This window comes from Agelaius phoeniceus, chromosome 25 (assembly GCF_051311805.1).
Source record: "Agelaius phoeniceus isolate bAgePho1 chromosome 25, bAgePho1.hap1, whole genome shotgun sequence".
Lineage (NCBI taxonomy): Eukaryota > Metazoa > Chordata > Aves > Passeriformes > Icteridae > Agelaius > Agelaius phoeniceus.
This window is the reverse complement of record NC_135289.1, coordinates 6,158,318-6,184,033: the sequence shown is the minus strand read 5'-3', so window position 1 is coordinate 6,184,033 and position 25,716 is coordinate 6,158,318. Positions and strand designations below refer to the sequence as shown.

The 25,716-nt window shown below is 46.1% G+C and overlaps 2 protein-coding genes across 2 annotated transcripts in view; both read right to left on the bottom strand.

The window, feature by feature from the left end:
- Window positions 1-14,366, bottom strand: part of LZTR1 (leucine zipper like post translational regulator 1) — a 36,427-nt gene extending 22,061 nt beyond the window's left edge. Inside the window, exons 1-9 of the mRNA XM_054648835.2 lie at window positions 14,151-14,366; window positions 14,016-14,078; window positions 13,737-13,793; window positions 13,042-13,121; window positions 12,584-12,692; window positions 10,856-10,939; window positions 9,314-9,371; window positions 8,626-8,765; window positions 7,624-7,825 (exon numbers count right to left, since the gene is read on the bottom strand). Coding sequence (XP_054504810.2) covers window positions 7,624-7,825; window positions 8,626-8,765; window positions 9,314-9,371; window positions 10,856-10,939; window positions 12,584-12,692; window positions 13,042-13,121; window positions 13,737-13,793; window positions 14,016-14,078; window positions 14,151-14,326 — 969 coding nt within the window. The 5' untranslated portion in view covers window positions 14,327-14,366. The remainder of the gene's footprint in view (window positions 1-7,623; window positions 7,826-8,625; window positions 8,766-9,313; window positions 9,372-10,855; window positions 10,940-12,583; window positions 12,693-13,041; window positions 13,122-13,736; window positions 13,794-14,015; window positions 14,079-14,150) is intronic.
- Window positions 14,367-16,937: 2,571 nt separating this feature from the next.
- The window catches only part of IPO9 (importin 9), a 41,310-nt gene continuing 32,531 nt past the window's right edge, over window positions 16,938-25,716 (bottom strand). Inside the window, exons 19-24 of the mRNA XM_054648916.2 lie at window positions 24,568-24,734; window positions 22,498-22,631; window positions 20,897-21,016; window positions 19,932-20,033; window positions 19,070-19,146; window positions 16,938-18,474 (exon numbers count right to left, since the gene is read on the bottom strand). Of these exons, the coding sequence (XP_054504891.1) occupies window positions 18,364-18,474; window positions 19,070-19,146; window positions 19,932-20,033; window positions 20,897-21,016; window positions 22,498-22,631; window positions 24,568-24,734 (711 nt within the window). The 3' untranslated portion in view covers window positions 16,938-18,363. The remainder of the gene's footprint in view (window positions 18,475-19,069; window positions 19,147-19,931; window positions 20,034-20,896; window positions 21,017-22,497; window positions 22,632-24,567; window positions 24,735-25,716) is intronic.

Genomic DNA, 25,716 nt, shown 5'->3' with positions numbered 1-25,716 from the left:
CTTAGTGTGAGAGGAAAATGTCTTTGATCATGATAGTGCACAAGCACTAGGAGATGGCTTCCCATGATAGTGGGAAGCCAGGAGAAGCTGCTGGATCTCTAACCCTGGAGATACACAGGAATGGAATGGAATGGAATGGAATGGAATGGAATGGAATGGAATGGACAATGCCCTGAGCAGCCTGCTTCAACCAGACATGCTCTGAGCATGAGGTTGCATTCAAAGCCTTGGAAGTCCTTCCAATCCACCTGCTTTTGTGATTCTAAGACTTCCTCCTGTTGTTTAACAAGTTGCAGGGCTGGGACACAGCTGTGCTCTTGTTACAACAGAAATTTAATTTACATCCAAGATGGAAACTTAGCTTTTACTTTTCCTCTTTGACGGTACAGACAAGAAAACAGGGAATAAAAGCTCCATCACAGACTCACAGAATGAACCTCTTCAAAAGCTATTTCCATTCCTTTGCCCCACACAGGGTGAACAATACTTATTCTGTTTCTGAGAGAAAAAATTCCAGCCTGTTCTTAGAGATTTCCTCTGGTAGACTTCTCAAGACATCTCATGAAATCTTCAACACTACACTAATGTCAGAAAGCCAAAAATATTTTGTCTGCAGTTTATTTATTGAGATTGCCATAACTACATGGTCAACATAAATGGACCTACTGCAGCTTAACAATGATGAAAAGCAGAGGATCACCTCTGTAAGCACCACTTCCTAATATGGAGCCATTAATACAGAGAGAGACTGTCAGGGATTGAAGAAAGAAGATAGAAAGAAACCTACAACTTAGCATAAAGCACAGAATCACAGGATGGTTTGGGTGGGAAGGGACCTTAAAGCTCATCTTGTTCCAACCCCTGCATGGCAGGGACACCTTCCACTTGCCCAGGTTACTCCAAGCCCCATCCAGCCTGACCTTGGACACTTCCAGGGATGGGGCAGCCACAGCTGCTCTGGGCACCCTGTGCCAGGGCCTGCCCACCCCACAGCCAAAAATTCCTTCCCAATATCCCATCTAACCCTGCCCTCTGGCAGTGGGAAACTGTGACCGTGCTCACAGGGGTTTTCAGGTGAAGTAAGAGACGAGAATGTTGACTCCACGTTCAGAAAGCTTGATTTATTATTTTATGATATATATATTACATTATGACTATACTAAAAAGAAAAAGAAGGACAGGTTTTCTCAGAAGCTGGCTAAGCTAAGAATAGAATAAGAAGAATGACAACAAATGCAGCTCTCTCGGACTTGGTCCTTGATTGGCCATTAATTATAAACATCCAGGATGGGCCAATCACAGGTGGACCTGTTGCATTCCACAGCAGCAGATAACCACTGTTTACATTCTGTCTCTGAGGCCTCTCAGCTTCTCAGAAGGAAAAATCCTAAAGAAAGGATTTTTAGAGAAAAGATGTCTGCGACAGGAAACCATTCCCTCCTTGTCCTGTCCTCCAGGCCTTTGTCCAAAGTCCTTCTCCAGCTCTCCTGGAGCTCCTTTAGGCACTGGAAGGGGCTCTAAGTTTTCCCAGAGCCTTCTCTTCTCCAGGCTGGACATCCCCAGCTCTCCCAGAGGGGCTCCAGCCTCAGAGCAGCTCTGTGGCCTCCTCTGGGCTGGCTCCAGCAGCTCCAGCTCCTTCCTGTGCTGGAAGCCCAGGGCTGGGGCAGCTCTGCAGGTGGGGTCTCACCTGAGCAGGGCACAGGGGCAGAATCCCCCCCTGCCCTGCTGCCCCCCTGGGGGATCAGCCCAGCACAGGGGGGTTCTGGGTTAAATCACCATACACAGAAGCAAAGTCATAATAACAAAAGCTTGTAACATTATCAGCTGTGGTTATGATAAGTGACAGGGGATGCAACAGAGACATCCTTTGCAATTGTGCTCTACACTGAGGATGAGCTTTTTCCATTTGGCATTCACTGGAGAGCACAGAATGGAACCAGGAAGGTAAATCTATTAACAACGACATCCAAACACGTGGCAGCATAACCACAAAGGTCAGGGTATGAGGCTGCCTGTAATTTATTTACAGCTGTAATAATAGTAAATGTTATTTCCTTTAAAATTGTTTTGGTACATATCAGCTGCAAATTTAAAGAGCAATGTTAATGTATAATTCATCAGAGGGGATGAGGCAGTTTGAAGAACAAGCCAAACTCCAGCCAAATGCAATGAACATGTCACAAAAGATCATATATTGAAATCTGACAACAGCTGACAGAAATCCAGTGACCACCCATTTGTTTCTCTTTGGCATGTGGCGTGCATTCAAAAATCCAATAATAACCATAATAGGACTTCTGGGATCTTAATCTGACTTCCTGAATACACCAACCTACCAAACTTCTGTGAAGAGGTACTGAAATTTAGACTTGTTTTCAGGAAAACATTCTTTTTGAAAAATATCAAATCCTGGTTTAAGTGTAATGAAGACTTTACAAAAGAAAACCCAGATGTTCCCGTAAATATATGTAAATAAATGTTCCAGTAAATAATTACTCTCATTCTTTAAAATTTGTAAACATTTGTTTTCCTTTCTTTTTCAGTCTGGATATTTCTAGTTTCAAATTAAAGTGGCTGGATCTTGTTTTATCTTTCATTGATAGATTAAAAACCCTCTGTTCCCCAGGTAAGCCAGGGAAGATTTAATTTCTTACACCTGAAAGAGACTTCACTTCATAGTTGGTCACTGGGCTTCCCATTCCTGAATCATTCTCTGAACAACCTCCCTGTTTGCAAACACGACGTGGGGAGATGTTATACTGGAAGATCTATCTAATAAACACAAGGATCATGTATTTATGTTACTTAATGGCACTACACTGTGTCAGCTTCTAGAATGAAGACTATCAGAGCACTTCCAGCCATTTCAGACCACCAGGAGCTCTCTCAGCTCCCCACAAGAACTGGGAATTTAAGAGATTGTTTCCAGGGATGCTGTAAGGGAAACCATGAAGCCCAGACCACACACTCTGTTCATAAATGTATCCTACAGTCAAACTGGAACCTGGACTGTTTGCACTCACCTTAAGAAGAAATCAAAATCCCTGAGTGGACTGTTATTGTAATCAGTAACTGGCAAAATTCTGGACAACTAGTAAATTTTGGAAAAAAGTTGTGATTTTCTGTTGTCTTTCAAGGTTGGTGGCATAAGTTTTGTTTGAGTAACTGCTCCTCAATCAAAAAGCATATTTCAACTCCTTCCATTACTCAATTTTATACCATCTTAATGCAGGTCACGTTCAATCTGTGCTATAACAATTCCTCACCATTAAGTGAGTTACAGAAATATTCCTTCTGCCTATCATCCACATCATTTGCATTTTGCTTTCTCTGGGAGAATACTGTAAAAGGATGTAATAATGAACACCCCTCAGAAAGGATATGAACATAGAATTGACAAACAGACGTGGAGCTGTACAATAGTATTATCTACAGGTACTCTGATGTGCAGATTCTTATAAACACAAACATTTTCAAGATGTCTCTCTCCAGTTCACTGAGCACAGACCTGCAAAGGGCACTGGTATGAATCTCCTACATTTTTAAAACAGTTTTTTAAAAAAGGATGCAAGCCTGAGCACTGCACATTAAACACCAAAAGTATCAGCCTACCCTCTGGATTGTGAAATGCTCAGTTTTATCTCTCCCAGCAGAACATGGTACCTTGATAACCACCCTGCCCACGAGTGAGGCAGATCCTGTTAAGGGGCTCACTGCAGGCATTCAGGGCATTGTGCACACAGTACCGTGTTCCTCTTGCCTGAAGGTACCTCAAGGGGTGTAACTAATCCCTGCACAGGGGGACTGGGGCACACTCATGCCCAGGAGGATGACTAAATCCTTTTAATCTTCCTCAGCTGCCCACAAACCACGTCACTGTAATCTGTCTGAGAAACCTCCAAAACTGAGCCTCCAAGTAAGCCCAAGAAGGTTACCAGCACATTAACCTCCCTTTTGGCTTGTTAAAAGAAAAATTAAGAGCTTTGAAAATTGGAGATTTTTATTGCTCTTGGCTTTGAAAGCCCTAATTGTGAGACTGAAATGTTTCCCAGAACAAGTTTTAGAGATTTCCCCCATAACTTCAGGAGAGATGGATGACTTGCCAGTCCCTGCAGCCACGGGGACATGATGGGAACTGTGAGGAGGCAGAATTTCCTTTTTCCTGACATAACACCCTGCCTCTATGAGGCAGTGGCTGCTCCAAACATCACCTTGGATTCTGTGGGTCTGTGTCCACAACTGACTGTGCTCCCTGCCAGACCCAGAGCTCCTGTCATACAGAACACTCCTCTCTGTAGCACAAGCCATGACTGCCACATGCACATGTGTTTGTCAACTGTGCAACACAGGGCACTTTTCCTCCTACTGCCTGCTGATTTCTTATGCTGCTCCAACCTTCTTCAGAAAGTAAAAGATATCTTGAGTTTAATAGAAAAACTTGAGGAAACAAAACAATCTATTTCTTGTTTTTGAAATCCTTCAGTAGCTCTGTATAAAGAAAATCCAGCATGCCAGGAAGCTCTGGCAGTGTGTGCAGGCAGGCAAAGACTCAGACAAGATATTCCTGTGGCTGCTTTAGAAAAGGAGAAGCTGCAGCTGTGAAGATCATCTCACAGCAAGGATGGGGAATAGCTCTGTATGCTCTGTACAATATATATGTCCATGTATTGTATATAGCTTTGAGGAGCTACAGACTGCAATTGTGTAGCTCAGCAAGGATGTCTTGTTATCCATTCTGGAGACATCCTAAAGCATAAAATGGCAGCTCCTGGTTTCTTTTTGAAGTACTGACCTGTTCCATCTCAGTTTGCCCTCTTTACCCAACAGCCATTTCCCATCCTCCATCCCAGAGCGAGGCACTACCAGGAATTCTGAGTGCCCTGGGCAGAGAACTACAACAGGTCCATTGCCAGATCTACTCCCAGGTTTGTTCTCCCTGTTTACTCAAAATGCAGGAAATGCCAGAGGCATCTCAGGGCACCTGCAGCACCTGACACACAATTGCTGTCTGTGCTCAAGAAGTGCCTCTAGGATCTTCCCAGTACTCACTCCACTTTGCTGTAATTAATGCCCAAACTGTGCCCCCTTTTCAGGTAACAACCCTGAGATTCTTCAGCCTTGTGTGACTTGTCACCTTCTGTGTCAGCCATAACAGGGCAGCAGAGGATACACAAGTTCCACCTGACACCTATTCCTGCTACTGGCATGAACAGGTCTGAAAAGTCCAAATCACTCCCTGATCACCTTGAGAAGCTCCTCAGGGCAGCCTAAGTTCAGAGAACAAGACTGCAATGGCAGTAATGACTCTCCTTCAGCATATGCAATCTCTTCTGTAATCTCTTTTGCCAAGCACTGTAAAAATCTCCACTGAATTTATAGCTTAATCAGCACCAAACCTTATTTTGGACTCCAGAGGCTCCACTCATTCCATGCTAAACATCCAAAAGAAGAAAGAATTAAGGATATGCATCACATGACCATAAGTAAGAAAGTAACCTCACCACAGTGTGGTCAAGCAATGTTGTAATGCAGCATTTCTAAGATCATACCACATAATACTGAGCAAGCAGAAGGTAAATCCTACTATCCATCAAGTGGAAAGGAAAAAACCCAACTCTAAAAGTCAAGGTAGGTCATTCTCCTGCTTGATAACAGAGGTCACTATCACTTCACACACAGCAGAAACCCTCAAGTGCTGAGACAGCATTGCACTTACTGACTTCTTTTTTGTTTCGAAATAACATGAATAATTTTGCTCACAGAGATGGATAAAAAAGGAAAATCCAAGTTCAGAGTGTCCAGGGAACAGGATGGTATTAGAGATTCATTGCTACCTTTAGAAGTCTTTGCCAAAAGCTCATGGAAACATTAGGAAAATTATTCTGAGAAATTACCTAGTTATGACTCCAGAAGACACAAAATAATTTAAAACTTACTTGAAACACAAAAAGTCTGGAGTTAATCAGTCTTTTAGGAAAATTTACTATCATGGGTTTCAACAGCACCAGTTTCACCTCCCATTTCTACCAAATCAGTTTCTAGATGCTGTACCAGAGAAAGAAACTACAAAATACAACACAAGCAACCAACCCAGGATTACAGACAGACGAAGAAAAGAGCTTTGAAATCTGAAATGAAATTCAGCAGGGGATAACTCAGGGAATAATGCTGGTTTACAACACTTCCAGGAGCAGTTCTGCTCCTGGAACCAAAAAGCAACTGTGTCCCAAAGAACCAATGCCTGCTGAAGCCTCACATGTCAAATGGTAACAGTGGCAGGAACAGAACAGGTTCTACACTCCTGAAGACAACCGTGGCTTTAATAAGTTGAAGAAGCAGCTTTATTAATTTCATGTGACAATAAACCAGCTTTGTAAAGCATTAAATAGGCTGCTGTGAAATACTTTGGTCAAATAACAGTTCCCAAGGAGGCCCATGTGCACGGTTAATTTTGAGCTCTGTGTGTGTGTGGGATTGTCCAGCTCATCCAATGCTGTGTCTGCAAACACAAACACACCAAACACCCCACACAGCTCTGGGGTGAGCCCTGTCACACCTGTGCAGGCTCAGTCAGTAACTCTGCACCTGATCCCAATTCCTGCAACACTCAGCTGTCTGAAGTGTAACCTCAGGCTGTGTGGTTGTGTGCACAGCACACACACAGAGCATCTCCTCCTGCAGAGCAGCTCATACCCTACACCACTGTGACAGCAGCTGCACTATCTTAACATGGCTTAAGGTAAAATCTATTCACATTAATAAACACAATGAATGCTGCTGTTCCAAAGCCAGGAAATACACACACTGGTATGGACTTCAGGAACAACTGCTTGTGCATTCTGGGATGAAATGAACCTCACTTACATGACCTGAAATATGCACTGAAATCAGGTGAGCCCTTGGCACTTCCACCTGGAATACAAGCTGATCCCAGAGAGGATCTGTGAGTGTGCTTTGAGAAAAACCAGACATTTTATTACACAATCACTACCTTGCATGAGTAGCAAGTAGCAAAAGAAACAGATTGAAAATGTTCATCTTTCTTTCTTTTAAATATTGTCTCATTTGGAGTGTTTCCTTGGCATTTGGTAGTCAACAGCCTTTTGATGTCCATGTAAAAACAGACATTCTTAAATTTGTATCTCTTATTAATGAAAGTATGTTAAAACAGCCATATCTGAGCCTCCATATTACTATTTTCCAGCCACACCTCTATCTAAAATCAGAATTTATAAGATTTTATGCACATGGGCATTACAGTGTCCTTCAAATCAAACCTTGTCTAGTTTTGAATTCTGCTTCAAGAGGATCACACAGCCAACAAAAGAACCACTGGTACACACTGAATTAATTGTTCAGCTTTTGACTGAACAAATGATTGAAACGCATATCAAAGTGTTTCATGGTATTTCTTTAAAACGTGTTAAGAGAAGTTTTAGATGTGTCAACACTGACTAATTTTTAAGGACTGCTACCCACAATATTTGAGCTGATTAATCATCAGTAGTAAGGAGTTGTTCCTATTCAGCTAAAAGCCAATGCTCTTGTCAAAAAGCATCCATGGCAAAAATGAGTCAAAAAAGAAGGAGCACAAAGGAAAAAAGCACAAGCTGAAGCTTTTACCTCACTGTCTGGGCTGGGCTGGATGACCTCCCAGGTCTGGGAGTCCACGTCGTAGCAGTGCAGCTCGTTGGGCAGCGTGTTGTCGGCAGCGCCGCCGAACACGTACAGGTGCCGGTCGAAGGCCACCATGGTGTGCCCGTATCGGCGCTGCGGAGGCGGCGGCGAGCCCCGCAGCAGGTGCTCCGTGGGGATCCGGGTCCAGCTGCGACAGCAAACAGCAAACGTGGGAGCTTTTTACAGTGCTTTTAAATTTTCTAACTCTGTGCTTCGTTGTGGGACAAGGTGAAACAGGAAAGCCTTATAAATATGATTGTCTGGCAAAAGATTTTGAGAATATGGAAACTACAAATGAGATTGAAATGAAAGCAAGCTTTGAGATCCCTCAGTTACTGAACAACTGGAAAACAATGGTGTGGCCAGCTGAAGGTGATCCCCTTTTGATGGAACAACACCCTCTGCTTGCAGACAGCTCCAAGGGGCAGAGCAGACCCTACAGCTTGGCAGAAGGGGTCCAAAGAGGAGTTTTTAGGGTTTAAAATGTAACACAGTATGGTAATGTAGTGATTCTTACAGGCTGTATGTAAATGCTATAGGATTTGTATCTTGTACTAGATTGGTTAGTGAGAATTAGAATATTCAACACAGAAGAAGATTTATGGTATTGTAATGGGAACCTCACTCTCTTACCCTTCTACTCCTTACCCTTTTACTCTCTTACCCTCTCATCCTCTCTCCCCCTCTCTTCTCTCAGTCCTGCTCCAGCTGTGGCTGGCAGCTCCCAGCAGGGCCCTGCACCCAGGCCCTTTGCAATAACCCCCAAGTTCCCAGCCCTGGCTGCAGAGATCTCTCCTCTCCATCCATCCTGACTGTCCTACCCTGTCACCCCTACACTCATCACCAGGAGACACAGCGTTCTCCCCCAGTGCCCTTGAGTATTACATTTCACAACTCAGGCAGTCAAGGATTTTGTGGATTTTGCACGACTTAACTGTCTACACTTACATCTTTTCCTTGAATTCAAACTGGAAGAGATTATTGGTAATCTTTGCTCCACTCTGGCCAGAGAAAACAAACATCTTGTCTTTGCAAACCGCCACGGGAAAATTACAGCAGGAAGGAGGAATTTCACCACTTTGTTCAATCTGAAATGTAATTAAGTTCAGAATCAGAAATGTATTGTTACAGTGCACAACTCCACATGCTGAGGACACTGCAGGGCCACGGGACACAGGTGCAGCCAGGGTGAGCACATGGCATGGACCCTGTAAAGCTGGTAATCAACAGGTAATCAACTCCTGCTGTGCTTACATGGCTGATTTTCCCTGGATAAAAAGATTGGGAAGCCATGTTTTGAAAGCTCCCAGTACTGCAAGCATCAGGACTTTGGTCAGCTGGCCAGCAAAGCTCCCAGTCTGTGTCACTGGTCTGAGTGGGAGTGCAGGTCCAGCACAGCAAATCCCCCGTGGGAAGTCCAAGTCCAGTTCACAGATTCACAAGCAAAAAAATCACCCTTTCATACACACTTGGTTTTGCAAATACCCAAACCAAATCAAATTTGAACTGCTTCTTTTCACTGTGGATCAAAAACACATTTTGGAGAAAGAGCAGTGCAGTCTAGCATGGGAAATTTAAAATAATTCTGCATCAAAAACCGGAATTTTATGTGTTAGTTGAAATTAAAGCTTCTTACCTCTTCCCAGCAGGTCAGCTCTCTGTCCTGCAGGCCTATTGTCCACATGTCATTTAATCTGTGCCATAACACAAAAAATGCTTGATTTGAAACAATTCATTTTTTGCAACAGTGTTGAAAGTGCAGAAATCCTATTTCATCAACATTCCTTCTGCACAAGAAGAATCTCCTACTTCCACTGACAGAAAAACAATTATTAGAATCCCTTTGTCCTACACCTAAATCTTACAGCCCCACCCCAGCTTGCTTCAGCATCTTTGTAGTTACAAGTACCCTGCAGTTAACAGCTACATACAGCAACTCAGTCTGGAGCTTAAGGATTTGAGCTATTTAATCTTCAGGATTTTTACAAAATACCCCTTTTTACCCTGCTTCTTCTGCTCATCCCTGTTAAGTACTGAGACTGACCACAACAATTATTTACATGGCTGAATCCTTCCTTAAATACAGAAAGGATGAAGCAGGTAACCTGATACATCTCTGACTGTGCTGTTCCTAGAACAAGTTACTCACAGTAACTACAGATGTTTCCTTTGTTCAAATCTGCCTGGAGGCTCGAGTTCCATAAAAAGACATTTTTTTTAAGTATCTGACATATTTAACATAAATTAGACAGCTCCTCTCACCCACTCCTTCCTTACAGCTACCCAAGGCCCAGGGGGACTCCTTAAGCTGGCACTGAACAATCCCACAGTCATGAATCTTATACCAATTCCTCCTCCAGAAATAACAAAGACATCCCATCTGTATTCCTGATTGTCAGCAGCTCTCCTGGAGACTTTGTGGAGCTGGACACAAAGCTTCAGCTGTTTCTAAAGATTCTTCTCAAAAGAGGAGGCAATGCAGCTCCTCATTTGTGAAAATCTCCTCACCTCCTCATTTGTGAAAATCTCTGTGTTCTCTCATGATGCAAATACTGTATATCAATATAAATGACTCCTCAAGTTCATCATGACAGAAAAAAAGGGCACGTCCAGAATTGACTGTTCCCTGACAGACCAGCAGCAAATGCAAGGAGCCACTGTGAGACAGAGCACCAGGCTCCCTCTCACATCTCAGCACCACTCCTTTACAGTCTTTCCCCATACAAAATCCCACCTCCCTTCAACCTAAATATTACATATTTCCAGAGATTTCTGAGAAAAAACTGACACATTGCTCTTAGTTCTGTCAGATGATTTCACAGCAAATCCAGGCTTTGCTCTCTAAGCATTCAGCAACGTCAGCTGGCCTGTGCTGGGGATCTTTCAAGAAATGTGCATTTGCCTAATTCCAAAGATCATTTTGCAGCCTTACAACCAAGCATGCTGTCAAATTACACATCCACAGCCACTCTGAGTAACCAGATCTTTAGGCTTTAAGCACACATTCATGTGAACATGAACTAGTGAACTGCAAAAGTGCAATGCTCAACAACAGAGTGGGTTTGCAAAGCTCCAGTATTTAAACCTCTTGGAACATGGAAATGTCTCTACAAAGGTGGAAACTGAGGGGCTGGGATTTCCCAAAAGCAGTCAAGGAGAGGGTGACAGTGCCCCATACCGTGCGTTGCCATCGTATCCAGCAAAGATCCACAGCTTGTCACTGTACACTGTGGCACCATGAGCTGACCTGGCCACTGGCAACCTGCAAGGAAGAAAATGCAGACACAATCTTCCCTCTGCAGCTGCAGAGGGGCTGCAGAAGGATCTAAGAGCTAAAATGCACATGTAAAAAGAAGAATAAAGTCCCCTACACAAAGCTGTTTCTGCCATGTGCCCTTCAAACACTGAGTGAGCCTCTGAAGGCATGTATTAGTTTTGCACTCTGCCGTCTTCAATGGAGAGACACTACCTTAATGTAGACAGGAAAAAAAAAGAAAAAAATCCCACCTAATTCCTTGTCAAGACTCAAATACTCTCAGAGTATTTTGCATAAAGTAGTTAAATAAAGCACCACTGGTAGAGCAAGGTGGCAATCAGCTCTGGCTATGAACATCCCACACGTGTCCCCACAGATTAGGCAGGAGAAACACAGAAATGAGACCAGGAGGGAGCTCAGGATGCTCATTTGGGGTCACTCAGGGTTCTTCCCAAGATGTAGCGCCCACAATGAAAGATCAAACCTATGATTCCTCTTCCACAATCTTTGTTGTCTTAACTAAATCAGCCAGGTTGAACAAACCTGTGATGCCACAAGGCATCTGTTGGCTTGTCTGAGGTCACTGTGTAACATGAACACTAACTCTGGGGAACAACAAGCAAAATGTGAATTTGTAAACGGAGTAAGAATTGCTCTCCAAAATGTCCCAAGTTACCAGAATTAACCAGAAAGTGAAATTACTAATACAGTCTCTGTTCTGGAAAATAACGTGCTCATCAGAGGTGAGCAACTGTAACACAAGAATGGACGGGACATTCCTCATCCCTCTCCACAAATCACAATAACAAATACTCCCTTCCCTCTCCCCACTGAAACCAGCATTCCAGAAGCTTCAGCCATGTATAAGACTGCAGGTAAAGACACCACACAACCCTTACTGGGGAGTGGTAAACACAGAAATGTTTGGGGCAGAAAGAGGCCTTAAAGCCCATCCAGTCCCCACCCCTGCCATGGCCCAGGTTGCCCAGGTTCCACTTGCCCAGGTTGCTCCAAGCCCCATCCAATCTGGCCTTGGACACTTCCAGGGATCCAGGGGCAGCCACAGCTGCTCTGGGCGCCCTGTGCCAGGGCCTCACCACCCTCACAGCCAAGAATTCCTTCCCAATATCCCATCTAACCCTGCTCTGCCAGTATGAGGCCATTCCCCCTTATCCTGTTCAGGCCTTTGTAAAAAACACTAAGAATTGGATCACAATCACTGTCAGAAATGGCATTCTGAAACGTGCACAGACTCAACTTTAGGAAAGTGTTAGTGATTTTGATTTTCCTTGAACACTGAATCTCAGGAGCCCTTTTCTTCTTAAGGGATCCACAATTTACAAGCTGTTCTTGAAACTGAAACAATTCAGAAAAAAAAAACCAAAAAACCTCCCTTTGCTCCCATTCCTTCTGTCATGGACCTGAAACACGAAGAGGGGATTTTGGACATATTTCCATTATAGTGCATTCTGGAATGGAGGCCTTCCAAAAAAACTCCTGTAGAACCAAAAAAGTTAATTGAGAAAGCAGAGCAGCAGTCATGCTGCAGCCCTAGCATCAGCACTGTAACTAGGTCTGACTGTGCCATGTGAAATGATGCCAAGCTACCCTGACTCCCCCCAAGCATGAGGCAATGATACCAGCTCTTACCTTCCCTCAGTCTTCCACTCTGTCCACTGCCCGGTTGCAAACTTATACTCAAAGAGGTCATTTTTATTCTTCAGGTTAGAATTGGAATAGATATCTCCAGTATAACCACCTGGACAACAAGAATTCCATTAGACTCCCAGGCAATGGAGCACACACGCTCCCAGGCGTTGCATTAGGAGAAACTTCAGATTGCATAAAATGTTTGGCTAATGGACTACTACAGAAGGAGACTTCTCTTTCACTCCTTCTTCTAAAGAATCATTATGATAATGAGCTTCAAGTTGTCTTTAAACAAAACAGCACCATCTTTCCAAATTAAAGTTGAAATCATAGCCATGAAAAATACTGGATTTGCTACTGGATGAGATCTTTGACACCTCCTAAAGATCCCTCACTCTTTTTCCAAACCAGTACAGCAGCACATCCACCACTTGCAGTACGACCTGCTGCTGCCTTACCAAAAACGAACATGCTGCTCCCATAGACCACGGCGGAGTGGTGGTACCGTGGTGCCGGCGGCGTCCCCGTCGTGAAAGCCCTGCACGGGTTACAACAGCAGCAGTCAAACACTCTGGTTGTACCTTGGGTACCCAGAGCTACTGCACAGACTCAGAAAAGAAACAACTGTTAGAAGCTATTCTTTTGTTCCCCAGTGTTTCCCTGGTTTTGAATAGTTGATTGCACTAAGATTTTATGGAACAGCAATATAGTATAGATGGTTACAAACATGCTGCTCCTGAAATCTATTTGGCAGAGCTGCAAAGTGAGACACAGGTGAGATAAGACAGACTGCCTACTGCAGGGCAAAGGAGCCAAGAAAGGTGTGAGGACCCCTGGCACCTTCCCTGGCCCACGGAGTGCAGCACACCCTGTCCCTCTGCCCTCCCACAGGCTGCAGGAACAGAGCTGACCCTGGTCCTCTCCCTCGCCGCGCCGCCCGGCCTCCTCTCGGGCAGGATCGATAAGCCAGATGGCCCAGCACACAGCAGGCCGGCAGGGAGCAGCTGTGACAGTGCTGGGCGGAGGTGACACTTCCTCTCGGGTACTCAAGTAGTGCCACAAACTTCTACACCCAGCCCGAGGTGCCGACGGAAGCTGCGGCACGTCCCGGCCGTGCCAGCGACCAGGGATGGCGAGGGGCCGCGCTGCCCACCTGCACCACGAGCAGTCCTTCACGTCGAAGCGCAGCAGATCGTTCAGCATCGTCTTCCTGCGGGGAGGGACGGGAGAAGCGGCTGAGCCAGGCCGGGGGTGGGACAGGGGCGGCCACGGACCCTCAGCCCTGCTCCCCTCACACCCACCTCCCCTCACATCCCGTAGCCCCCACACCCACCTACCCTCACACTTCGTTCCCCTCACGCCCATCTCCCCTCACGCCCACCTCCCCTCACACCCATCTCCCCTCAAACCCGGAGTTCCCGGCTCCCCTTACCCGTTGTCCCCACCGAACACGTAGATCGCATCCCGATAAGCCACCACAGTGTGTTTGCTGCGCCTGCGGGCGGCATGGACAGGTCAGCGGCGCCGGGAGCCCCCCTCCAACCATCCCGTCCGCTCCCTAGCTCACCGGGCCCCCACGAACTCGTCGCAGGGTGGGAGGCGGCGCCAGCGGTGCACGGTCTCGAAGGGCCCGAAGTTGAGGGTGAGATACTCGACACTGTCCGAGCAGCTGTGGTCGAAGTCCACGCTCGGGGCCACCTTCGAGCGCCCCGCGCCACCCGCCGGGGCCGCGGCCGCCGCCATGGCCCACGCCTGCCCCCTGGACTACAGCTCCCAGCGTGCCCCGCCACGCGCGCCCGCTTTCCGGCGCGCCTGCGGTCCAGCCGTCAGACCACAACTCCCGGCGTGCATCGCGTCCGAGTCTCCGGCCTTTCAGCCGCCAACCCCTGGACTACAGCCCCCAGCATGCACCGCTAGACGGGAGGGGGGTCCGAACGCCACTGGCGAGCCCGAAGTGCCGCGTTCGAGGCCGGGCCGGTACCGGCGCTGCGTGGGTAAAGACGGGGAAGCCAGGCAGGATGTTACATTACTAGGGTTATTTGTTCATTCAAAAACAGAACAGTATTGATGAATATGCATAAAGTCTCATTCCAGGGTCCGAGCTGGGCGGATCGCTGGTCAAACGCGGTCCATGGGGTCGGAGCTGCGCTGCTCCCCTCAGGGAGCGAACACGGCCCGTTCATCCCCACAGAGTCCTGAGCGGGATATGTGTGCCAGGCACCAAGGCAGCAGTGGATGTGCCCTCGGCTGTGCAGTCCCCCACAGCCCATCCTTGGCTTTTCCTTAGTTTTTGTTTCCTAACATGGTGCCGGTCACCTCTATGACTGTTAGTTTAGTTTCTTCGCAACAGCAGACAAAACAAGTGGTGCTGCACCTCAAAACCAGAGCTCAGATGCTGCTTCACAGAGTCCAGCAGTTTCCATCCTGAGCAATCGCTGTGTGACTGGTCAGAGGGTTTTTGGCACAATTCCTGCAGCAAACACAATCCTTGTATAAAGACACACCACAGAGCGAACCTTCAGAATTTTATTAGGAAAGATGACAGTGGTTAAGCAGAAAAGCAACGTAGTCATGAGCACCAGCAGGACTTTGCTGAGGTCCCTCAAACCATCTCCCTCATGCACTCTCAGATCCTCTCCAGCCTCTTCTAGGGATTGCTTGAGTCAGAGTATTTCTTGCCCAGACCACCCTGCACATGGTGAGGGTGCTGGCAAGAGCTGCTGCACAACCATACCATCCCTGTGCCAGTCCTGTCCCTCAGGCTGGTCCCAGGCTCCAGCTGCCATGCAGCAGCACCCTGCCCAGCCAGCTCAGGCTGTATCTGAGCTGAGGATGAAAGAGGGAGAGAGCAGAGCACCAGTTCAGCCAAGAGGAACAACCTTCCCACTTCTGAAGCAATCTGTAAGGGACACAGAGCCTTTTTTTTGTCCATCTGTGCTGTGGGAAACTCAGGTAAGTGAATCTTTACACAAAGAGACAATGCCACTTATCCCCCCATCCTTCCCTTCTCACACTCCTTGAAAAAGCACTGATAACTGCAAATCAAAGCTGTTTTTGCCCAAAACACAGATGAGCTCCAGCAGGAACATGGCACTGACCCATCCATCTTTTGGCACTTACAATGACACAGACACCTTTAGATGTTTCAGTTCAGTGTCAGTACTAATGTCAGCCTCATTTTTCATGGACTTGTTTCAATCCACCCTCTGACCTGGCTAAAGCCCCCCTGAGGTACAGGATTCCAGCTCCCACTGGAGCACACAGGAACCCCAGCAGCACCTCTGTGAGCCCAGGCTAAGCAGCCTTCAGCTCAGTGTGCTGATTGCTCCTGACACCCTGAACACACCTCGATGCTTCCACACATTTGGCATCCACTTTTGTCCAAGTATGGATGGCTGGGTTTGTGCCTTTGTTGCTGACACACACAGCAAAGAAAGCTGGTCCTGCCTCTTCCCAGAGCTGGGACCAATTCCTGTAAGGACACTCCTGATCCTTCTGGAACAGCCATGTGCACACACCACTGTGGCCATCAGCTTCTTGGTGGGTTTTCAAAACTGCACTGTTTGGTTTAACTTGTTGGCCCTTTCAGTGGAAGCTGAGAGGCAAAGGCCTCAGAACAAAACTCCTACTGGACTGTTATGAGTAGAAAAGTTGTCCATTTTTTTAAAGGTTGTAGAGCTCACAAGTTAAACCAATTGCTGCCAAGTTGGAGTTCTATTTGTTGTTAATAATTTCATGTTGTAATCCCCTGTTGTTAAGTTTTCCTTCAATTACCTATTCTTGATAGTTAGAAATCCCCCTTTGTCGAGTATCACCCTGCTGCTCCCTGGAAGATGGCACCCAGGACTGTGAGGAGGTGACATTGGAGTTGGCAAGCAAATGAGGAAACCCCTCAGCAAATCTAGCAGGAAAAACCACTAAAAACAATGAGCCACCATGGAATTAAGAGATCAAAGTGATGTCTAGAATGCAGTATCTGCTGAGACCCTTTTTACCTCTCACCCTAACCTAAAATGATGTCAGCTAGACAGAGGACCCCAAATGTCAGACTGAAGAACTGGGAATCTCCTGATGCTCTCGTGAGGACGGAAGCCCCAGCTCTGCCCACAGACCAGTGGATAAAGCTGCACTTTTCCTCCTCCTCCTCCTCTGTGCCACTCCTGGAAGCAGCAGCGTAAGCGCGACCCATCGGTTCTTCCCACCCAAGCTGATTTTTAATAAAGGCATTAAAAGGAAAAAGATCTCCTGCCCTATTTATTTCATGGACTGTATGACAGGAGGGTCAGGGCACCCCTTTTGTTACATGTTCTTATAGACCAGAGACTCCCCAGGGAAGAAAGACACTGAGACTCAATGGCGTGGGAAGAGCTTGTACCTTATTAGACACATAAAAATCAGGCTTCAGACTCTGCATCTTATAGAGTTAGTTAGGCACTCAAAAAATTGAGAATGGCTCAGAGGAGTCTGCAGGGGATGGGGGGGGGTTCCCCCCTGGCACAAAGTGAGACCAGTGAGAGACAGAAGGACTCCAGGTTATGGGGGTTTTGATACAGTGTCTAAGCAAATGATTCCACAAAGGAACAGCAAGTGCCTTTCTTAAAAGGAAACTGTAATGGCTCAGCCCATTTTAAGCAGCAGATACATACAGCACAGGACTCCCTTTCTGTCCAGGTGGCTCCCATGAAACACCCAAACATCCTCTGGCAGCACATACAGAACGTGTGCTAAAGAGAAATATGTCTTTATAAAAAGTGACTTCAGGAAACAAGCACGAGTTCCTTTTAAATCTGTTTTATAAGAAGGATACCAATGTACATTTTAATAGTTTTATTTCATTTTCCCCGAAAGGGAACCAAAGGCAGAGAGGTGTTGTGAGATACATCACACTGTTCTCATGGGGAAATCAATTTGCAAATGTTACTTTACCACTCTATAAAAATACACACAGGAGTGTGAAAAAAGCAAAGTAGTTCAGAGTGGCTGTCATGGAGCAAATCTGTTAAATACAATCAGTTCTTTTTTTTCCCCTAAAAACTGTGGCTCCTTGTGTTCCAGAAAACCAGTCTTTCATAGCCACATGCCACAGGAACAGAAATGTAAGTGATGGCTTCCTCTGAGCATGTGCACACACAAGTGTTAGTGAAGAACTGCTCCCATGGGAGATGTGAGCAACAGAGCCCCATCCACACCAGGAAAGAAGAAACGCACTCAGGTTCATTGTCTCAGCTTCCCCTCCAAACTCCTGTGAACTGGCTCCATCCCACCCTGGCAGCTCTGAAAAGAGTCTGTGGTTCTATAAAAGAAGTCAAGTCATGTTGTAGGATCAAGATATTTACCCTGTGTTAGGTGAGGAGGAACAACAGCCAAGAGGAACAACCTTCCCACTTCTCAGGCAATCCGTAAGTGACCCGGGTCCTTTCTCTGTCCAACTGTGCTGTGGGAAACTAAAAGTGCCTCTTCACAGGTAGAGACAGTTTCCTTTTAAAAATATTAAGGACACATTATTTTTTATCTTTAAGAACTTCCTGGAAAGTTACTGTGGAAAATGAAAGTGCTCCTGTGGTGAGACCAATGTGCAATGTCCTTCCTGCTTTCTCAGGATTCCTCTCCTTAGCATCCTTAGATGTGCGTTAAGATGAGGCTCAAAACAAGGAGGCCATTGTCGACCTGAAACAAGGCAGGCAGACACTGGAAGATGTTTTATGTCCTATCATAAAACGTGGAATTAGCCAAAAATAACCTATTGTTCAGATCTGGCAGGTGTGGTCTCTGGAGTGGCTCTATATCCCGATGGCCTGCAGCACTCGCTTCTCGTTGTCGTTGAGGTGGTCAGAGAACATGGCATAGCAGGGCTGCTGTGCAAACTGGCACAGGAAGTCGGTCAGATAGGCCTGGCAGGGACAGAAACACCCTGTGAGCACCACCCTCCTGGGAAATGCTGCTGCTTCCACCTGGCAGGACACATAGCCCAGCCAAGTAACACCCTGGGATTGGAGGGAACAGAAAGGAGTGTGCAGGAGGAGGAGTGGAATCAGAGGGAAGAGTTGGAGCAGAGGAAAAGGGTGGGAGCAGAGGGAAGGGCCCATCAACAGCTGCAGGTGGTGGGAAAAGCAGGAGCAAATGGTAACACAGGGGCTGACTGGGTGGGAACATCTCCAAATGGAGTATGAAATTTTGTCATGTTCACTCTCCAACCTACTCCTGACTGTGCAGCTCACAGGTAGAAAAGTCTCATCTCCCCCTGTTCAAAGAGTTTTGTTCATTCACATTTCCACATTATAGATATTAATGATAAGGAAAAGTACCACCAGAAGTTCTTGGGACACCTGGCCCTTTCCAAAGTAATTTCAATTAACAGAGTGCCTTCTGGATGACAATAACTGGTGTTTCCAGTGCTTACCTATTTGTTAAAGTACAACATCAAAAAAATTAAAGTTTAGAGAGAATGATTGGAATCTGATAAAACCCCTCATTCTAAAGCATCACCTGGAGATCTATTTGGTAAAGAGGGTCCTTTAATGCATCTGGATCATCCTCTTCATCATCTTCATAGTAATCTTCATCTGTCAGAGGCAAATCAGCAGGTTTTAACATCAAAAAGAGCAGAGTATCTCAGGAAATTTTCTATTAAGCTACTGAAACCCAAGGATCCAAAAGTAAATAGTTTCAGCACTGCTGAGAAAGAGAAAATTGTATCCAGAATATTCTCCTTTGGGTGATGTGATAGAAACCACTGAAGCCCAGAAGCAGGGCCAGTGGAGGCTCGAGTGACACACAGGTGAGCCAAGCACACAAGGGACACTCCCAGGCAGGTTTGGCAATTCCAGGCACCAGGATCTTCTGCCTTAATCCCATGTGAGGGTGACACTTTGCCAGTTCTGAGCTAATGTGAGCAGCATCCCTCACTGTTTGCCTGTAAAGTTCTCCCTTCTGAGGCTACATGAACCTGAGGGATGATGCCCCCACTCATCTCTTCATGCAGCACTTGCTCCTCAAGGTCTCTCCACAAACGAGCTCACCCATCCCTAGGACACCACCATGCTGAGGTCACAGCTACACCTTGAGCAGCAATTTTCTCTTTAGAAGAAATACCTGCAGGAACCTTGCAGGTGTGAAGCCTGTGCAGTATGTGAACTCCCAGGTGATGTTATTTATAAGGCAGCAATTTAATCCCCATGTTGCTCAAAGCCATGGCTTCTCCAGAAAGTCCTTATTCACAATCCCAGAGCAGAATTCCTTCCCCATGCCTGCAGCCTTTGTTCTGCTGCTGGCAAGGGAAGGAAACTTTGACTAGCATGTCACCTACTTGATTACTGCTTTGAAGAAGGACCTTCAAGCTGTTACTCACCATACTTGTTTGTGGAAAGAATATCTGACAAGAACTGTCCTGCTAAGCCTTCATCTTCATCCTCATCTTCTTCCTGATCCTCCCACATATCATTTGAATCATCTGTTTAGAAAAAGAAAGTTCTAGAAATGATCCAAATCCAAGAGGTCCAAGAGGTTTGTGATCACTCTATATAGGGGACTGGAGTTTGTAGGCAAACACAACTCAGCCTGTGTGGGTGGATGAAGAGAAACACCTACAATGCTCCTTATCCTTCTGGAATGGTTCCAGAGCTGGAGCCAAGCAAAAGGCAACACCAAGAACAGATACTTGAAGTAGGAAGCAAGGCAAACCAGATACACCATGAAAGGGTAATTTTATTTGCACATGGTCAGATCCCAAAAGAATTTTTAGGTCTAACGATACACAACACTGACTGATCTTATTCTCCCATTTTATTTATTTTTACCTGGAAGAGATTGGTAGCACTTAAATACAGCACAGGGAAGGAAGAGATGTTGTCCTAATGATGAACTGCACAACAAAACAAGAGATCTGGAGAGGGACTTTGACAAAGAGGAATGGCTTCCCACTGCCAGAGGGCAGGGTTAGATGGGATATTGGGGAGGAATTGTTCCCTGTGAGGGTGGGCAGGCCCTGGCACAGGTGCCCAGAGCAGCTGTGGCTGCCCCTGGATCCCTGGGAGTGTCCAAGGCCAGGCTGGGCAGGGCTTGGAGCAGCCTGGGACAGTGGAAGGTGTCCCTGCCCATGGCATGGGGTGGAACAGGATGAGCTTTAAGGTCCTTTCCAACCCAAACCAGCCTGGGATTCTGTGATTCTATGAACTTACCCCTCTGGACCATTATTCAAGCCTTTGCAGGATACATGATTTACTGTCACAAAGTTCCTATACCAGAAATTCTTCTCAAGAGAAGATCAAGTAGCTTTAAGCCATGCAAAGAGTAAAAGTAAACCCAGTATTTTACCTTGGCTCCAATCTGCAGTTGTCTGTCTAGATGCATTTGCTTCCATGGCATTAGAGAGTTCATTTATTATTAATTTTAAGATTTTTACTAACAAAGGAATGTTTGTCCAGCGCTCAGGATCTGTAAGAGAAAAAAACCCACATATTTATGTTGCTTTTAGTTAAAAGTTATAAAACAGGCCCTTTTTGTTGAGGTGGGGTTCTTTATTAGGGAGGTTGGGAGAGAAAACCAAATGACAAAAAAACCCCAAAGCTTCTTTCCATATACCCTCAGAGCTACATTCCCAAAGATCTCAATGCAGTATCAACCTTGCATGTCCTGAGTGAGGAGGAGGGGCAGGGGGAAAATCTTCACAGCTCAATGAACGTGTGACTCTGCTCCTGCAGGCTGCTTAAGAGAGGCAGCTGGAGCCAGCCTTTCCTTGCTGAAGTCCATTTGCACATCCACCAATGCTTTCATGTCAATGAGCAGTGCATGCTCCCAGGCATGGCTCTGCCCCTTCTGAGGCCCTGTAAGCTCCAACTTTTCCTTACTAGTGTTCCTGCAGGGCTCAACTATTCCACAGGGACAGCCAGACAGTATATTTGCCCTTAACTACAAAACTAAAGATCCTATCAAATAAAATCTGGGAGCATTAGTTTTAGCTCTCACTAATGCTAGTACTAATCTTTGTTTAACTCAAATGCTGGCAATTGCCATTTTTCTCTCTGACCTTCATTGGTTTGGTTTTTTTAAGCCAAGATTAATCAGGTAGCAAGTGATTTGTGACTACCACTCACCTCATAAAATCCCTATGCTTGTCCCTATTCATCTCCTTAGCTGTCACCTTAGTCCTTCACTGCATCACTGCAGATCCCAGGTCCATGGCAGCTCAAGGAGCACTGACTGTCTGGAGAGGCTCCCAGTTTGGATTTTACAGCCTCCACATCCCATGCCACCACTGGGCACACAGGAGCTCTAGCACAGCAAGTGGCACAACCAAGGTCTGACTGATGGCTGAGCAGCCCCTCAGTGTCCTCCCCCTGGAGCTCAGTCCTCAGGAAAAACTGCCCAGGGCTCTGCACTAATTTAAAAGATTAATCTCAACAGCAACCTCCAGTCAAAGACCTTGGGTTCAACCTATTAAAAATAAGACAAGTCTTATGCAGGAGACTGGTCAAGTTTCCTTCAAAGAAATCTCTAACTTGTTGAATCATTGCTTTTTGTGAATGAGTCCCATTGAAAAAGACAGCCCTTTGTTTTAAACCTCTGCATGCACTAAAGACACTTTCCTCTCAGAGAAGCTACCAGGCATCCAGAAATATCAATTCTGTCTCATGATGCAAAACAACAGTGAAGAACTCCCCATCCCATAATTACCTCATCCAGTTATATTAAATCAGACATCAGGAGTCCTCCAAACCAGTCTCTGGCAGAATTAAGGTAAATAGATACAGGTATATTAAGTACCTGATGTATGAATTAGCTCTAAAAACCAACACATGCCTTCTGCAGGAGCTATCTCCCACAGCTCTGTGTGATCTGCCAGACCTATTTAAGGCCTTTCACAGCATCTACTTACAGAAAAAAGCCCTGTTAAACACAGCAGAATGATTACTCACTTTTGGCCGACTTGGATCGTGTCCGAATTCCCTCATCCATATTGAATATTTCTTCTCCCTTCACCCTGATGTCCTGGAGTCTCTTGTCATCTGTGTTGATGCCATACTGCAGGAGTTTGCACAGTGCTACAGAGCTGGGAGCAGAGAATAGGAAAATTAGAGATCAGAATTTCCCTGAACTGTCTGGTTTTCACAGCCCCTCTCTAACAGGGAACACAGCCCAGAGCAGACACCCCAGTGCCCTCTCTTCTGCATCTTTGCCAAGAACAAGCATGACAGAATTTCCCCATCTCTTCTGTTTTATGTCAGCATCTGAAACTGGACTCGGCTCCTGACCTGCACAGCAAGCTGGGCACTGGTCAAGCTTTGGATTTAGCACCAGCAGCAGTCCAGACATCCATCCACACACACATTAAAGGTTCTTCCAGGTCAGAAGGGCCACCAGGTTAAACGAGCCCCTGCAGCACCTTGTGCACATGAGGGTGGAATTCAGAGAAAAGCAGTGGCAGCAAAGCAGTAATTTGGCTGATCTGTAGCAATGATCTGCCCCCTTTCTCCAGTCTCAGTGCTCATTTTCACTTCTGGTCCTTCATGGCTCTGCCACACTCAGACCTTGCAGCTTGCTCCTCCCCTTTACATGTTCTTTCCATCTCTGATCTCACATTTCCACTCCACACTTCAAACCTTCTCCAGCTCCACACTGTTTTCAAGCACACTGAGGATGATGCTGACTACAGGTAAAGGTTGACAATCTATGCTTGGCACCCCCAAATCTCTCTCCCTCCTGGCTCCACAAATCTCAAACTGAAGTTTTGGAGTTCTGTGGAACTCTTTTTGTGCTTCTCACCCTCTCTCTCTCCCACACTATGGCTCTGACTTCACCCAGGTCTTACCTGCTGCCTCAAGCTGCCCAAAGTTTTCCCATCGTTTCATCAAAACCCCACAGCCACTTCTTCAAGCTGCCCCCAGTGGCTGGGACTGTGCACACAGGAGGTGTCAGCTGCCTTCAGGGCCCTTCTATTAACCCTGCTCCTCAGAGCAGGCCCTGCTTTTCCTCAGGACACAGAAACTCCAAGCATTTACTAATGTGGTAAATGTCACCACAACCAACCAAGTCCAAGTGTTTAATACAGTGTGGAGCCCTGTTACATCACCTGTACACAAACATTTCTCATTTTGGACAACACAGCTCTAAGCAATCACCTTTAACCTTGTTCTCCTGGTCAGCCTTGGCTTTTCCCTGTGCCATAAGCCTCAAGAGATCCTGCTGACAGGCCTGCACTGTCTAAGTGGGGATAAACCACCAGGCTTAGGTATGAAACCACCAAAATGTAACCAAAAAGAGCACTGGATCCCCAAATCTGCTCCTTGTCCTTCAGGATTATTCACTAATTTCCATTTTGAACCTGCTTTTCCTCATTATTTATTTCACAGGCTATTTGACAGCCCATAACAATGACATAACAACACACACTAAGAAGTGAGTTAACACACCCTAAGAGTGGTCTGTGAGGCTTCATGATTCCAGAAAAATCTAATACAGCAGCTGTGACAAAATTTAAATGAATACAGAGCATCCCATGCTCTGGAATACAGCACTCAGTCTCCAACAGAACACAAACATGCCCCCACAGCAAAAGGGAGAGAACACTGTTGCAATTGATTTCTTGATCAACTTTTAAAAGATCAATAAATCCACAAGAAATCACCAAACTCTCTTAGGAAACCCTCAACAACACTCCAGAAATCTACAGTACTCTACAAAGGCAATTCCATGTGTGGAAGTTCTCATCTCACTCACAGAAATTCAATCCCAAAAGCAGCCCCGTATTTGCAGGAGCCATCCCCTTCCCCCTCATGTCTGTTCCATCACAGGAGCACCAGGAGCACTGCTGGGAAGATCAGAGCTTGCTCCAGTTAGCACAGCTCTCCTGAGCACAGCTGACAGTGCAGGGAGTTCTGCCCAATGCTGGCACCCACTGCTCCCACCTGGGCCAGCTCCCCTTCCCTGCACCCAGCACTCAGAGGCAGAGGATAAGGGCAGCTAACAGGAAGATCTGTGCCTCCCACCTGACTTTGCCTTCATACTGCCCATAGAAGAGGTGCTGCCTGCTCATCCACTCGGCCATCACAAACTCCAAGGCAGGCTTGCCAGTGGGGCCAGGCAGGCTGCACAGGAATTCCAGGAGGGGCTCCAGTTGTGAGTGAACCAAGTGAGCAAACACCATGATCAGGGACTGCAGGAGGAGAAAGGCAATGTTAGTTGTACATAATTTAATAGCTGGAAATGTTTTATCAAATATTGAAGGAGCTGGAGTGAAGCTGAAGCTCCCTGCAGGAGTGAAGGCTGTGCTTACCAAACCCAGGAGAAAGAGAAAGTACAACCAGCTGCAAAACACTGTGCTCCAAATGCAGGAAATAAACACCAGCACATCATCACTCAGCAGCACCTTCCCAATTCTGAATGCATTTTGAACATGATTTCAGGGAAAGAACTACAACTTTTGAAAAGGTTTCATTACAACATGCAGTTTTTGACTCCTAAAGACCAGGGCAGAACTCACTTGCTGTGTATGTCTAAATGTCAGCCTCCCAGCCTGAGGCATCTCTGTAGCCCTCCTCAGGAAAAAGCTGCCATCTCCAGAGGACCATCTTCCAAGCTAACACAGGGAAGAGATCCAGCACTGCAAAATGCTTGGCTACAAGGGCTGCAGGGAACTGCTTCAGATTTAAACTTCTGTATCCTTTAAATCCAAAACCAAACGAAGTGAGAGTGATTCCAAACAATTATCATCAGTATATCCAGGGGTAAAAAATCCTAAAGCAGGTGAGATCTGCTGACATTGAAATGGCAATTGTGGTACCACAGGCTGGCTTGAAAAATGTATATTCAAAAATCAGATAAATAAGATAAAATTGTTAGAGCAGAGTGAAGCTCAGCTGAGTGCTGCACTGGGGGCAGAGATGGGATCTTGCTCAGCAGTGCCAGCAAAATGTCTTCCCCCAGCTGCTACCAAGGAACCAGGGCAGTCAGCATGAGCTGTTTTACATTGAGGGCACAGACAAAAAAAGACAGGAGAGAGAATGAAGACCACTGGGAAAAAAATCACTCCAGAAAACTGTGTCACTACAAGTAGGTCAAGGCTAGAAGAGATGGTGATGCTCTTTAGTGGGCTCACTCAGGCCAACTATGTCTCCCATCCACCAAAAGCTCATCTT